Source organism: Oncorhynchus mykiss, chromosome 26 (assembly GCF_057628025.1).
Source record: "Oncorhynchus mykiss isolate SJ-2025 chromosome 26, ASM5762802v1, whole genome shotgun sequence".
Classification (NCBI taxonomy): Eukaryota; Metazoa; Chordata; class Actinopteri; order Salmoniformes; family Salmonidae; genus Oncorhynchus; species Oncorhynchus mykiss.
Window position 1 is genome coordinate 9,023,111 of NC_143047.1, and position 15,200 is coordinate 9,038,310.

Consider the following 15,200-nt stretch of genomic DNA (forward strand, 5'->3'; position numbering starts at 1 on the left):
CATCCAGACAGTATGGTACCTGCTCTGTACTGTACTTACGGGATGCCGATTTCAAACAGGTTGTTCTGGATGAGCTGTTTGCCCAGCATGGTGATACAGAGCTGAATACACAGCTCCATCAAGCAACCTGCGTGGGCACACTGGTGTACAGACGAGACAGCAGTCAGCCCAGTCAGACACACAGATAACAGAGGTAATCTCCATCTAACAGACTGGAAGGGCTAGCCTGTAATTGTTACACTTCTGCTTTCTCTGATAGGTTGGTTAGCTTTGATGTTATCTACCATGCCAATTGTCTTTAGGATAGGGCTCAAGGGCACCAGGCCTGGAACCTACACAATTGCCCTGGGATACCTATAGAGGATCTTGCCCCTGTTACTTTGTAAATAAGGGAGGGTTATAACCATTACAGCATATGGTAATATTTCCATTGATTATCCAGCATTGAATCATGAAGCATTTGGACTTATTTTGGTCAACATTTAAAGGCATTCTGGTCAATGTTTAAAGATAAACAAAGATGAATCCAGTTGATTACCTCCTCCATCCTGTATGACCCGATAACATACACATAGTCCCCAGGACGCCCAACCATTCTGTGGACGTACAGGTTGAAAAAAGGTAACATTCATTGGCCACTATCCTTAAGAGGTGTAAATCACAATAAAAAACAAATGATTAAACATAATCAGGTTTTATGGTGAAAGTGTATCAATGGCGGATATCTGCTAAGATGTTTGAGTTGTGAAGAAGCTTATTAGCCAAATAGAGTAGAAGAGAGTTCAACCTGCCCCTGAAGAAGGCCAGGTAGACGATGGGGGAGAAGGCGTTGGCAAACTTCAGAACAAAGGTCTTGATTATCAGCCTCTCCTCAAAACTCTTGTCAGTCTTTGGCACCTCTGAGAATACAAAACAAAATGAGTTTATATCACCTGATTGATACAAAACTGAAGAGGATTCAGTGATCAAGGGGGTTATAATCCAGAACTGTAGCTTTTGTAGCCGACACTGAAAAGTAGTAGAGAAAGGTAGTTATAAATGTATTAAAACTGGGTAAATACAGTCAATACGGATAGCACTCCCGGATAGACTGCAGGGCCTAATACACAGGGTGAGCTTTGCTAACATGGTACAGTTGTGTGATCACAGCATTTTGGTCATAGTTGAGGGACTAACCAAGAAGAGTGAGCCAGCGAGCTAAGGCACCGTAGACCTCATCCATGATGATGATAATCACCAGGTTGATGACAGCAGCAGTGCCCTTGACAGTTGCCCGGATGTTGGTGCGAGCCGTGGGATTGGAGCTCATGTGTAAGGCCGCCTTGATGGAGATTCTGTACAGGATGACCCCGAACACTACGGCAAAGGTCACACCAACCTGCAGAGGAGACAAGAGAACACAAACTTCGAGTTCATGAGCTGTTTAAGACCAGCACCACACCCTGATAAGGAATATATATTTTATCTTAATCTTGTTACAAATCAACTTTTACCAGTTGAATGTAAACACAAATAAAATACATTTTTGTATTACAATGTTTCTGAAATATTGTGTTAAAATATGCAAATTATATATCTAATTAAATATGCACATATTTGCATACCATTCGAATTCATTTTTCTGGACACTGGATGATGTCAGCCTCAATAATTTTGTTTCATTTTGTCAAGACACTCCAGGACTGGACTTGTCCAGAGCAGATTGTGGATCGTATTTTTTTTCAGCTTTCAATCTGTAAAATACTAAAGGATTATCACTGAATTATCACAGTGAATTATTGTAATGTTTGTTAATTAGTGAATTAATCCCATAAGGCATGGGTTGCCAACTGGAGATTTGACACGAAAATACATTTAATTCATTACAGTGCCTTCAGAAAATATTCAGATCCTTTGACTTTTCTACGTTACAGCCTTATTCTAAAATGGATTAAATAAATAAAAATCCCCAGCAATCTGCACACAATACCTCACAATGACAAAGTGAAAACAGGTTGAGAGATTTTGAAAATGTGTAAAAATAAAAGTATTCAGACCCTTTGCTATGAGACTAGAAATTGAGCTCCGCTGCATCCTGTTTCCATTGATCATCCTTGAGATGTTTCTACAACTTGATTGGATTCCACCTGATGAACATTCTTATTAATTGGACATGATTTGGAAAGGCACACACCTGTCTATATAAGGTCCCACAGTTGACAGTGCATGTCTGAGCAAAAACCAAGCCACAAGGTCGAAGGAATTGTCTGTAGAGCTCCGAGACAGGATTGTGTCGAGGCACAGATCTGGGAAAGGGTACCAAAACATTTCTGAAGCATTGAAGGTCCCAAGAACACATTGGCCTCCATCATTCTTAAATGGAAGAAGTTTGGAACCACCAAGACTCTTCCTAGGGCTGGCAGCCCGTACAAGCCGAGTAATCGGGGGAAAAGGGCCTTGGTCAGGGAGGTGACCAAGAACCAGATGGTCACTCTGACAGAGCTCTAGAGTTCCTCTGTGGAGATGGGACAACATTCCAGAAAGACAACCATTTCTGCAGCACTCCACTAATTAGGCCTATTTGGTAGAGCGGCCAGACCTCATTAAAATGCACGACTGCCCGCTTGGAGTTTGCCAAACGGCACCTAAAGGATCTCAGACCATGAGAAACAAGATTCTTTGGTCTGATGAAGCCAAGATTCAACTCATTGGCCTGAATGCCAAGCGTCACGTCTGGAGGAAACCCGACACTATCCCTACAGTGAAGCATGGTGGTGGCAGCATCATGCTGTGGGGATGTTTTTCTGCTGCAGGGACTGGGAAACTAGTCAGGATCAAGGCAAAGATGAACAGAGCAAAGTACAGAGATATCCTTGATGAAAACCTGCTTCAGAGAGTTCAGGACCTCAGACTGAGGCGAATGTTCACCTTCCAACAGGACAACGACCCTAAGCACTCAGCCAAGATTAACGCAGGAGTGGCATTGAATGTCTCTGAATGTCCTTGAGTGGCCCAGCCAGAGCCCGGACTTGAACCCAATCCAACATCTCTGGAAAGACCTAAAAATATCTGTGCAGCAACGCTCCCCATCCAACCTGACAGAGCTTGAGAGGATCTGCAAAGAAAAATGAGAGAAACACCCCAAATACAGGTGTTCCAAGCTTGTAGCTTCATACCCAATGGACTCGAGGCTGTAATCGCTGCCTATGGTGCTTCAACAAAGTACCGAGTAAAGGGTCTGAATACTTATGTAAATGTGATATCAGTTTTTTATTTTTAATAAATTAACACATATTTCTGCCCCAGAATCTCCCATAAATGTTTAATCGGGTTGAGATCTGGTGACTGAGACGGCCATGGCATACATCGTTTTCATGATCAACAAACCATTGTGACCACTCGTGCCCTATGGATGAGGGAATTGTCATACTATGGGGGCATAGCTATGGTAGCCAAAATAATACATGACCCTAAGCATGATGGGATTGCTGTCACGTCCTAACCTTAGTTCCTTTTTTATGTCTCTATTTTCTTGGGGGGAGCACATGGGGAGATTGGCAAAGTCAGGTAGGAGACCTGAGCCAACTCCCTGTGCTTACCGAGGCGAGAGGCACCGTGTTATGCGGTGAGGCGCACGGTGTCCCCAGTGCGCACGCATAGCTCGGTGCGTCTCCTCGGCCCGGGTCATATGGCACTAGCCATACGCACGGTGTCCCCGGTTCGCCAGCACAGTGCGGTCTGTTCCAACCCGCCGCACTTGCCGGGCTATCGGGGGTATCCAGCCAGGACAGGTTGTGCAGGCTCGTTGCTCGACCTCCAGTGCGCCTCCACGGCCCAGTCCATTCGGTGCCTCCTCCACGCGCCAGGCCTCCTGTAGGTCTACCCAGCCTGGTGGGCCCTGTCGCAGCGCCACGCACCAGGCTGTCTCTCCGTCTTCTCCCTCCAGGTTGTCCCTCCTGTCTGTCAGGAGCTGCCGGAGCCGCCCGTCAGTCAGGAGCAGCCGGAGCCGCCCGTCAGTCAGGAGCTGCCGGAGCCTCACGTCAGTCAGGAGCTGCCGGAGCCGCCCGTCAATAAGTAGCTGCCAGAGCCGCCCGTCAGTCAGGAGCTGCCGGAGCCGCCCGTCAGTCCGGAGCTGCCGGAGCCACCCGTCAGTCAGGAGCTGCCGGAGCCACCCGTCAGTCAGGAGCTGCCAAAGCCGCCTGTCAGTCAGGAGCTGCCAGAGCCGCCCGTCTGTCCGGACCTGCCAGAACTGCACGTCTGTCCGGACCTGCCAGAACCGCACGTCTGTCCGGAGCTGCCAGAGGCGCCCTTCACTCCCGCTTGTCCGGAGCTGCCAGAACCGCCCGTCTGTCCGGAGCTGCCAGAGCCGCCCGTCTGTCCGGAGCTGCCAGAGCCGCCCGTCTGTCCGGAGCAGCCGGAGCCGCCCGTCAGTCAGGAGCTGCCGGAGCCTCACGTCAGTCAGGAGCTGCCGGAGCCGCCCGTCAATAAGTAGCTGCCAGAGCCGCCCGTCAGTCAGGAGCTGCCGGAGCCGCCCGTCAGTCCGGAGCTGCCGGAGCCACCCGTCAGTCAGGAGCTGCCGGAGCCACCCGTCAGTCAGGAGCTGCCAAAGCCGCCTGTCAGTCAGGAGCTGCCAGAGCCGCCCGTCTGTCCGGACCTGCCAGAACTGCACGTCTGTCCAGACCTGCCAGAACCGCACGTCTGTCCGGAGCTGCCAGAGGCGCCCTTCACTCCCGCTTGTCCGGAGCTGCCAGAACCGCCCGTCTGTCCGGAGCTGCCAGAGCCGCCCGTCTGTCCGGAGCTGCCAGAGCCGCCCGTCTGTCCGGAGCTGCCAGAGCCGCCCGTCTGTCCGGAGCGGCCAGAGCCGCCGTCTGTCCGGAGCTGCCAGAGCCGCCCGTCACTCCGGAGCCGCCAGAGTCTCCCTCCTATTCGGGGCCCGCGGTAAGGGTCCCCAGTCCGAGGTCGGCGGCGAGGGTCGCCACTCCAGAGGTGCCACATAAGTGGGCCAAGACTAAGGTGGAGTGGGGTCTACGTTTTATGTCTCTATTTTTGGTTTGGTCAGGGCGTGAGTTGGGGTGGGCATTCTATAGTTTTGTTCTATGTTTTGTATTTCTGTGTTTCGCCTGGTATGGTTCCCAATCAGAGGCAGCTGTCTATCATTGTCTCTGAGAACCATACTTAGGTAGCCTGTTCCCACCTGTGTTTGTGGGTAGTTATTTTCTGTTTCTTTGTTTTCACCATACAGGACTGTTTCGGTTTTCCTTTATTCTCTTGTTCGTTTGTATTCAGTGTTCAGTTTATTAAAGGTATCATGAACACGTACCACGCTGCGCTTTGGTCTACTCCTTCTTCCACCAACGAAAATCGTTACAACTGCTTAATTAACTCAGAAATCACATCTGTGAGGAAGCATCTGCTTTCAATATATTTTGTATCCCTCATTTACTCAAGTGTCTCCACTATTCTGGCAGTTACACGTAGGCCTAATTTTTTTTTGTGTGTGTGTGTGTGTCTGCAGAAGATCTGCATTGCTTTCAATTGCTAGACTAGTGACGTCCCTGTATCTAATACCAGAGACTAACAAGCCATGTGGGCCCTGGGCACATCAACTTACCATAATAAGCATAGTGAAAAGTCCTGTCATATATGCTGGTGCACGGTCTGTACATGTCAGTTTCACTTTTTTTTCCTGAAACAGAGTAATTAATACATAATCAAGTGAGAAATAAGAGCAAACATAAAGGAGCAAACAAGCAGTAGTATCTATCTGACTCTCGCCCCGAGCGGACTGACGCCGCTCCAATCAAGCACACATAATGGGAGCTCCCGGACACGAAACTGTGCAGTCAAATCACATCTTAATGTGTATTAAAAAAAAGAGGGTCAGCGACATCAGACCCTGTTTCCAGAGGAGCAAGGGAAAGTAATGACCCCTTCGAGGTCTGATGAGAAAGGAGCTGACATGCCTGAGCTGCAGTTTTGCTGCTAAACAGAGAAAGCCAGACATAAACAACCACCCTGGCATGTGTTGATATCCAACATGTGCTAACTGTTGTTATGCAGCAGTACATAGAGACAGCAAAGGCTGTTCATCTTACGATAGACTGCAGAGCATCCAAGACTAATAAAAGAGTTGATAGCTATATCTGAGGGAGGGGGTATGGGTTGTGGACAACTCCAGGATACACTATATTTTACAGCCTAGGAGAAGTTGAGACGTGCTTGTGGAGTATGTTGATAACTTTACAATGGTGGAGTTCACGCAAGAACAAAAAGTGGAGGCGACAAATGCCATGTGTGTTTGCGGAAGGGAAATGTCGCCCAGAGGATAGAGAGAGGTGGAGAAGCACTCTGTGTGCTTCTACTATGATGGTTCCAGTCCCCACCTCTGACACTATAAATCAAGCGCACCAGCGCAACAGACACTTGATGCAGCAAAATAATAGACAGAGAAAACACTGAACACATGCATAATCTTCAATCGTTGATTTATTCTATGCACGGACGCATACATAGAATAAATAAATAATTGAATAATATTGATAGTGTGTTGTTTAACAGCCCACCAAGAGGCATAGGAAAAGGCTTACCTTGGGAGACATATCCTGTTTCTTCAGGGTCTTCTGCATGACTTGGATCTCATACTCAGCCCTATGGTGGCCCTAGGGGGGACAGATACCCATGAATCAACATCCAGCGGTATCACCTTAGCGGTATCAACACATTTTTCCTCAAGATGGAGGAACTGACATCATCCAGGTCAAATGGCGTTTTTACCAGTTGTCAAGTGCATAGCAACACCCACACAGAAAACTCTTGTCATCTGCTAAGTGTTTCAGCTCAGTGCGGTGGGGAACACCACCAACATTTCTAGCATACAGGAGGAAATGCGTAACAGAACAATGTTAGGAGTACCGTATCTGTTAGAGGGGATGCAGGTTTTACAAAATGGGTTTGGCATTCATGCATTTGGAAACGTTTACTTTACCCTCATTCTGATAAGGACACCTATTAGAATACATCTACAGGTTATATTAATTATCTTGCCTGTCTACTTAACAACCTTACCCCCATCTACCAGTAAACCTAAACAGTCATTGCAGTCATTTCATATTAAACAGAAGCAAGTCCATATCTGTGTGAGCAGACAGAAACAGAGAAGGTAAAGCAAGTGTCTTTGTGAGCAGACAGAAACAGAGAAGGTAAAGCAAGTGTCTTTTTTTTTTTTAAACCATCACTGACATGCAAAGAGCCAAGGGAGAACCACAGCAGTCAGCCATGAAGCACAGTTTACCAGATACCCTGGTGGTAAGGCAGGGGAAAGGGAAACAATTGCTACCATCAGGAGGTGCTGCCTAGTGCCTAAATGTTAAAAAAAGATGAGGACAGGGGATGTTAAGAAGCACCTTTGTGTGTGTGTGTGTGTGTGTGTGTGTGTGTGTGTGTGTGTGTGTGTGTGTGTGTGTGTGTGTGTGTGTGTGTGTGTGTGTGTGTGTGTGTGTGTGTGTGTGTGTGTGTGTGAGTGAGTGAGTGAGTGAGTGAGTGAGTGAGTGAGTGAGTGAGTGAGTGAGTGAGAGAGTTAATGAGGTGTGGGGGTAAAAAACATGGTACATTAAATTCTGCCTCAAGACCTAGTCAATGTTGCGGTATTGTCTTGATCTTTTCTCCTATTTCTTGAGTTTTATTCGTTATTTTATCTATGTTATTACTTTCATCACTACACTGTTGGGAAAGAGCTCACAACTAAGCGTTTCACTGTACTGTTTTACACCTGTTGTATCCTGTGCACGTGGCGAGTAAACTTTGAAACTTGGTGGCCAGATCGCCATTAGGCTACTCCCACCCCTCACCCCTCAAAGTGGCAAATAAGGGACTGTTTGATAGGGGGTCATATAAACAATGCCTTATTCTTTTTTTACAGGTAACATACCATGAATTCTTTCTGAAATAGATAAGAGTGTTAGAGTGAAGGAGAGTGATATAAACCTTGTTGGGGGAAGTTGGTTAGTATTGAGTAACAGCATCTGCAGAGAAAGCTGCTAGAAAATGAAGTTCATAAATAAATAAAATCCATTTCAAACCTTGTGCATCTGCTTCAGGAACCACCATAATATAAAACATAAAAAACATGATTAAGAGGAGAAATCATTTTTCAATGTTTATTGTATCAGATGTTCTTGTCCAAATTGGCCAAACAGGTTCCAAAACAAGGGCATAGGCTCACCTCTTCCTCTTCAAAGCCAGTCAAATCCCAGATGTAATTTAGTCTCATTTGCCTTCTCTTCCAGTGCTCCATGAACATGGCAGCTGGGAAACAAAACACAACTCATCCTTAAAATCAGTCCCTCCAGGATTTTGCAATCAAAATTTGTTTAGCAAAATCAACAATAGCCATCTTATTATGCGTAGTCTCGTGAAACCAGACACAAGGCAACAGTGTCCAGGGTCTGGTTTCAGTGATGGACTCTTTTGGCATAGAGGAACTACATCTCTGCGTACATCACTACTCTATCCGGGGTGGGTCCTATTCAGATGGAAAACTCTCCCAACAAATCACGAGGCAGACAAGTCAGAACGTCGCGATTCGAAACAAAAGTTTGAAGGCAAAACCTTTGCAGTGGTTTTTAGTAAAGGTAATTGATGCAAACTAGCCACTTGTGAAATGCAATCATTAAAAATAACCTCTGATCTCCATCTTGCTGGCTACTATTTTGTGTTTTATTAAAGTGTGACGACTGACGTCGGAAAGGTTGAGGTTCCCCTATGCCCAGGGATCCCCTCCCAGGCAAACCGGCGGGCCAGGGACCCTCATCATACGTTAGCAAAAAATGTAATAATATGGCAACATATTAAAATGAATAGATTTGGTAGATAGTTTTTTATTATTTTGACCTCCCAACATAATTGGAAGAGAAAGTGTAAACTAGCATAGCCCATTAGCTAGAAAGGTAACTCAAAACTCCTAAGAGCAGCTGTTTAAACAAAGGTTAGCCATGTGTTGGCAAAAATACATATCCACTACCAGGAGCCAGTGGCACTAGCCACACTGTAGCCTATTCGAGGGGGGGGGGGGGGGGGGGGGGGGGGTTAAAGTCTGTCAAATACACCAGTGAGTGTAATTTGCTCCAATGAGTTTAATTTGCTCACAATTAGCAGTTTAGCAATAAAGTTGAAATCATTAGAAAGAAGAGATTCTCCTTGTTTCTCCTGTACTTATGTAATTCAAAATTCCTTTATTCTGTTGTTGCTAGCGATACACTGGGATTAAAATGCAGACCCCCTGCAGTACCTCCACGGACCCCTGGTTGAATACCCCTGCTACGGTATATGCCAAAATAGTCCAACATTGAAACCAGACCCTAGGTCTAGTCACTGCCTAAGGTTTGGTTTTTCGAGACAATTATGCAAGAGCTTTCAAATTTGACCAATTACTGCAATATTACCACATAAAACAGTCAAATTATTTCAGTTTTATTGCATTAGAACTGACAGATCACTGCATAACAAAGAGGACTCGCAATGTCAACCAATCACGGCACATTTACCACATAATATGGTTCAAACAAGCCGCACGTCAAACTTTTTCCTTCATCAGCCTATTTGTGACAAATTGGACAAAATCATTGCATATTGCAATGAACAATATTATAATTGCCGCAGTATAATCAGGCATTTTTGCCCACAAGTTTTTTTAATTCTTTTTTTAATCACCACGAAATCCTGGAGGGACTGCTTAATGACTACAATACGAGAAAGACAGAGCAAAGTGAATGGACCAGGGTTTAAACGTCAAAATATAGTCCAAAAGATCAACATCTCTGAAACTCAAACAGGTTATGATCTCATCTCCTCTTAATATAGGAACCTACAATCCGAACCTTTACCACAATTTTAACTCAAAAGATCGTCTTCTAATGGCAACTGACACTGGTCTCCCGTGGCCCTGCACAGCCTGGTCTCATAGACTAGACGTAACATAGTAAATGTAAATCCAGGACACTCAAAGTAGTATTATATGTTTTGTTTGGTATGGTTACATAAGACAGAGGGTTATTTAAGTAAAAAATAATAGTAGGTTGGCTCTGAGACCAGGTTGCCCTGCAGGACTCTGCCTGGTCCTGTGGTCTGTAGCAGATGGCATTGTTTTATTGGCAGAAGATGAGAGAGAGAGAACATGGGAGGGATGGCTCACCCCAGAGGGCCATGAAGATGGAGAAGAAGACAGTGGCCGGGTTGTCAAAGAGATGGCTGGCCCTGGCCGTGCCGCATGCGGTCTTCAGCTTCCAGTAGCTGCAAGCGCGGTCACACAGTGGGCACATGGTGATGTTGTTTCTCGGATCACAAATCTCCATGCTGCGCGTGGGAGAAGAATATTTGTGGAAAACCTCAGTAAAAGAGATCTAACCATAATGACCAGCATAAACTCAGTTACCAGTTTTAGAGGCTATAGAGTCCAACAGCAACAAGGAATGAACGAATGTAGCAGTGCACAAAAAAGACTAATCCTTGCATACTGCCAGTTCTCGCAAAGGTTGTTATTTATCAAATTTTTAATTTGACGGGAAAGTGTGTGCGTATCTCCACGCAAATCTCAGACCATGCGTATGCACAACTTCTAGTGGTTAATCAACAGTATTGCAAGCAAATATTGTCATTTGGGGAAATGGAGGTGGTTGATGAACAGTAATTATAATAATGGTAGGCTAATAACAACACGGGTCTAATGATAAAATGGATGTATTTGCCGTTGGTAAGAAAATCACATAGCAGCATTTATTTACTGCTACACAACAAATATTAGGCTACCATTCCATCGCTCATTTAATAGACAGGTAGCCTATGACAGTATGGGTAGGCTACAGTATTGCTGTGCAATAGGAGCACGACATAATGGCCTATTTAATCTCAGAGCCTTATAACAAGGCAAGAGAGAAACACAATCATGTATTGATAAACAAAATATTGAAAAACAACCCGTGTTTTGCATAGAAGTGCTGGCTGTAGGCAGCATTTACTTGAAATACCATCAACGCACAGACTAGCGATAAACCCTCACTAGTGCTTCCATGCCATTAGAAATCTAAACATGTTGGTGTAGTTGTACGTGTAAGTGACGTTGTTCGTAGTTGTGGGTTTAATTATGGTTGTGGGAGGTCAGTGTACCTGGGAATGTCATTGTCCACAGTGGCACAGCCGTACAGGAACACTATGGCCCCCACTATGGCAGCAGGGATCAGCATCTGGGTGTAAACCCCCAGCCAGGCAAAGTACAGGCCAATCTTCTCCCCAAAGTACTTCCTGCAGGAGAGAAAGGGAAGCAGCACGGAGTACATACATCAGGAATCAATTCAGATATGGTGATTAACTAACATTAACTCAAGCACATGATATAATGCTTTGTCTGTTTCATTGCTACAATACAGTGCAGTATGTGCTCTCTGCATTGTCATGTCCTAGAATTTAGAGCAGGATTCTCTCACCTGATTAACCCAATTGGTTGGTACTTGTAGAAGACACTGTAGCTTGCCCATTCATCATACAAGATCTGACAAGACAATAACGGGTAAAACAACATCTTTAATTAAACAAAATACTTAGAGGCAAATCCATGATGGAGAACAAAATTTAATTACTATTTAATCTAGCTTTTTATCTTACTTCTGAGACTCATTATAAAACAGAGGACAAGTCGTTTTGGGCTCATAGATGATTGAAATTCATCAAGCAGATTATGCATTTAAAAAATGCTGATAGGAAACGGTCAGTGCCATCACAAAGCCCTTATGAATTATTGCATGGCCGTTACTAGTCACAGCTGCGCAGTGATCTCAATGCTATAATGGCAGCCTGAGTTTTGCCAAAGGCAAAGTACATTGTGTCTGTGTGATTGAGTACATCTGTACACAGAATGTCACGACTCCCGCCGAAGTTGGCGCCGCCACCGATCCCTTTTTCCTTTCGGTTAGTTTTGTCTCATTAGTTACACCTGTTCCTATTTTGTGTGTTCTTGATTCGCTTCCCTATTTAGCGTGTGGAACCCGCAACCTTTGTTGTGCGGGATTATTTTGGTGTTCACGTTTGTGTCGTTGGTGTTGTTTGTGCTCCGGACCGTGTTACCCTGTGTTTTGGGTTGGTCAGTATTTTGTGTCCTGTGTGTTTGGGCATTTACTTTTGGTGCCGGAATAAAGTGCATCTTTCCCCTGGAACTCTCTGCTCTCTGCGCCTGATTCCAATCTACACACCTAGTCAGCCGTGACACAGAATCAGTGCCATTAAGGTCCAAGGGCCGGCTGCATAAAACTCCTTAAGTTTATTTTCCCATGATCTTTTCCCTTAAAGTTTCCTTAACTTTAGTCAGTTGCAGAACACATTTTAAAACCTCTTAAGGATCCGCCCCTTTAAAAAAAAAATGACATACCCAAATCTAGGACCTGAAGCAAGGATATGCATATTCTTGATACCATTTTAAAGTAAACACTTTGAAGTTTGTTGAAATGTTAAATTACTATAGGAGATTATAACACATTTGATCTGGTAGAAGATAATACAAAGAAAAAAACATTAATTTTTTGGTATTTTTTTTGTACCATCATCTTTGAAATGCAAGAGAAAGTTCATAATGTATTATGCCAGTCCAGGGTCCAGATTTTCCCACTAGATGGCAGCAGTGTATGTGCAAAGTTTTTTTTACTGATCCAATGAACCATTGCATTTCAATTCAAAATTGTGTATCAAGACTGCCCCAAATGTGCCTAATTGGTTTATTAATACATTTTCAAGTTCATAACTGTGCATTCTCCTCAAGCAATAGCATGGTATTCTTCTATTGTAATGGCTACTGTAGATTGGACAACACAGTAAGATTAACAAGAATTTAAGATTTCTGCCAATATCAGATATGTCTATGTCCTGGGAAATGTTCTTGTTACTTACAACCTCCTGCTAATCACATTAGCCATAATCAGCTCAACAATCCCACTGGGGACCAACTGATTAACATGTTAAACTCTGACACCCTCTGGTGGCATTTTCTAAATTATGCATAATAATGTATACTATTCTCATTAAGTAAAAATGGAAGAACTGTGGGATTCTGATAAAGGTGTCAGAAATAATGTTACTGGGCCTCCCGAGTGGTACAGCGATATAAGACAGTCCTAGAGGCACTGTAGTGCTAGAGGCGTCACTACAGACCCGGGTTCCATCCCGGGATGTGTCACAACCGACCGTGATTGGAAGTCCCATCAGGCAGCGCACAATTGGCCCAGCATCATCAGGGTTGGGGGAGGGTTTGGCCGGAGGGGCTTTCCTTGGCTCATCACGCTCTAGCGACTCCTTGTGGTGGGCCGGGAGCTTGCAGGCTGACCCTTGTCGCCAGTTGAACTGTGTTTCCTCCAACACATTGGTGCGGGTGTTAAGAAGCATGGTTTGGCGGGAGAACGCATGACTCGACCTTCATCTCCCGAGTCCGTTGGGGAGTTGCAGCAATGAGACAAAATTGAAATTGGGGAGAAAAAGTGGGTAATAAACAAACAAAACAAAAAAATAATAATGTGACTACTACAGAGCCTGAGATACTAGCTAGCTAACAGCTTGCTTGCTCACAAGACTAGCCAAGTTAGCTACGTTGTTGCTTGCATGCGATTGGCTATGGTCTTTGGGGTGGCACTCAGTCTGGGAGACAGTGCTGCCTGTCAGGCATCATTCTGGGCTTGAATGCCCCACGATTTCAGAAGCCCTTAGCTCAAGGTAAGGAATATTTAGCTTGCTAACATTCTAACTTAAAAACTGATAATGAGCTCCAAACACAAATGAAAGCAAGATGTTAGCCTGAAATGTACCATCCCATAGTGTAGCAATCAATAAAAACGCATGCGCTGATCCACTGTGGACTCTGCCGCCTCAGCCACACTGACAATCTATCATCTTTACGTCCACTCCTATTTATAGAGTTTATCTCGTGATCTTGACAAAACAACTTTTATGTCATGATCATAAGATAAATAAGTTGTGATCTCGATAACGAGATAATTATTTTTATTCATATGTCCTCTCTGGACTTTTGTACTTAAGGGAACCACTTAAGATGTTTTATGAAACCGGGCCCAGGATCAGCATGTAGGGACAGGGTGCTGTGGTCTGCGTCGTCTGACAGGTCAAGATCATCCTTGAGCATCGAATGTTATTTAGATGACTCTTATATTGCTACTCAGAAGTCGCTAGCCTGCATCTACATGAAATTATATAAGTACATTTCACTGTTGGTCTCATGTTGTACTCCTCTGCCTATCAGACATGTGGTTTCACTAATAAAGTGCCATCGCTCTCAGGCAGGGAAATGGGCACACAGGGGTCATGCCATCAGAGTCTCACCATTTTTTATTTTTACTGAACAGTGAACTGTAGTCCCAATGGCACAGCACCAAACAGAGCTTCAGTAGGTTACCATCCTCCACCCCAATGGCCCTGTCTGTTCCCAAACAGAGCTCCCACTTTGCAAGACAAATTAGTGATGCCTGTGACTCATCATAGACCAGCGTAACACAGGACTGGAAAAACAACAAACCATGGAACAACTCATAACAACATCACCTCTAAAATGTGATCATGCCATCATCTCAAGGACAAAAGTCATTTCTGTGAGAGAGCACTCAATTTGCTCTGTGCACGGACTACAGAAGATGGGTGGGAAAAAACATTCCACTGCCATACGGCAACTTGGAAATTCTTTAGATTTTCTTTTCTCTGGGCTTAAATCGCTTAGATTCGACCAGACTGGTTGTCGTACAATGCTTGAGGATGGTGAAAAGGGATTAAGCCTGTTGCCGTGGTGACACTTTCAATACAGTGTAATTATTCTCTAAGCCAAATGGGTCTTTTCCTATCCATTGTTGCTGAGGGCTTGCGTTTAGACAGTATTTGAATTCTGTGCTTGAACCTTTTCAATATGCTCTGTCGCTATCGACGAGACTTTCCTGTCCTCACAATAAAATGGTTTATGATAATCGCTAACAGTGACACAAAATAATGGATCAGTTGGTGATTTCATTGATTGCATATTGACATGACCGATGATTCGCTCGTCTCACCTTCCTGTCGTTGGCCTCCGGCCCCATGCCGTCAACATCCCCCTGCAAGACACGTAATGACACAATGAGTGTTGTCTGGTCACAAGAGCGCTTGGCTTTGCATGGGTATTGATAATATGCGCAGTAATATACCCA

At 44.7% G+C, this 15,200-nt stretch overlaps 1 protein-coding gene across 2 annotated transcripts in view; it reads right to left on the reverse strand.

Moving 5' to 3' along the window:
- LOC110506336 (anoctamin-1) overlaps positions 1-15,200 on the reverse strand; it is a 65,518-nt gene that overhangs the window by 12,348 nt on the left and 37,970 nt on the right. For both annotated transcript variants that reach the window (XM_090221974.1, XM_036963701.2), the window contains exons 9-19: positions 15,066-15,107; positions 11,457-11,521; positions 11,140-11,274; positions 10,169-10,329; positions 8,201-8,283; positions 6,567-6,638; positions 5,591-5,665; positions 1,177-1,378; positions 788-899; positions 539-596; positions 40-140 (exon numbers count right to left, since the gene is read on the reverse strand). In XM_090221974.1, coding sequence (XP_090078100.1) covers positions 40-140; positions 539-596; positions 788-899; positions 1,177-1,378; positions 5,591-5,665; positions 6,567-6,638; positions 8,201-8,283; positions 10,169-10,329; positions 11,140-11,274; positions 11,457-11,521; positions 15,066-15,107 — 1,106 coding nt within the window. The remainder of the gene's footprint in view (positions 1-39; positions 141-538; positions 597-787; positions 900-1,176; positions 1,379-5,590; positions 5,666-6,566; positions 6,639-8,200; positions 8,284-10,168; positions 10,330-11,139; positions 11,275-11,456; positions 11,522-15,065; positions 15,108-15,200) is intronic.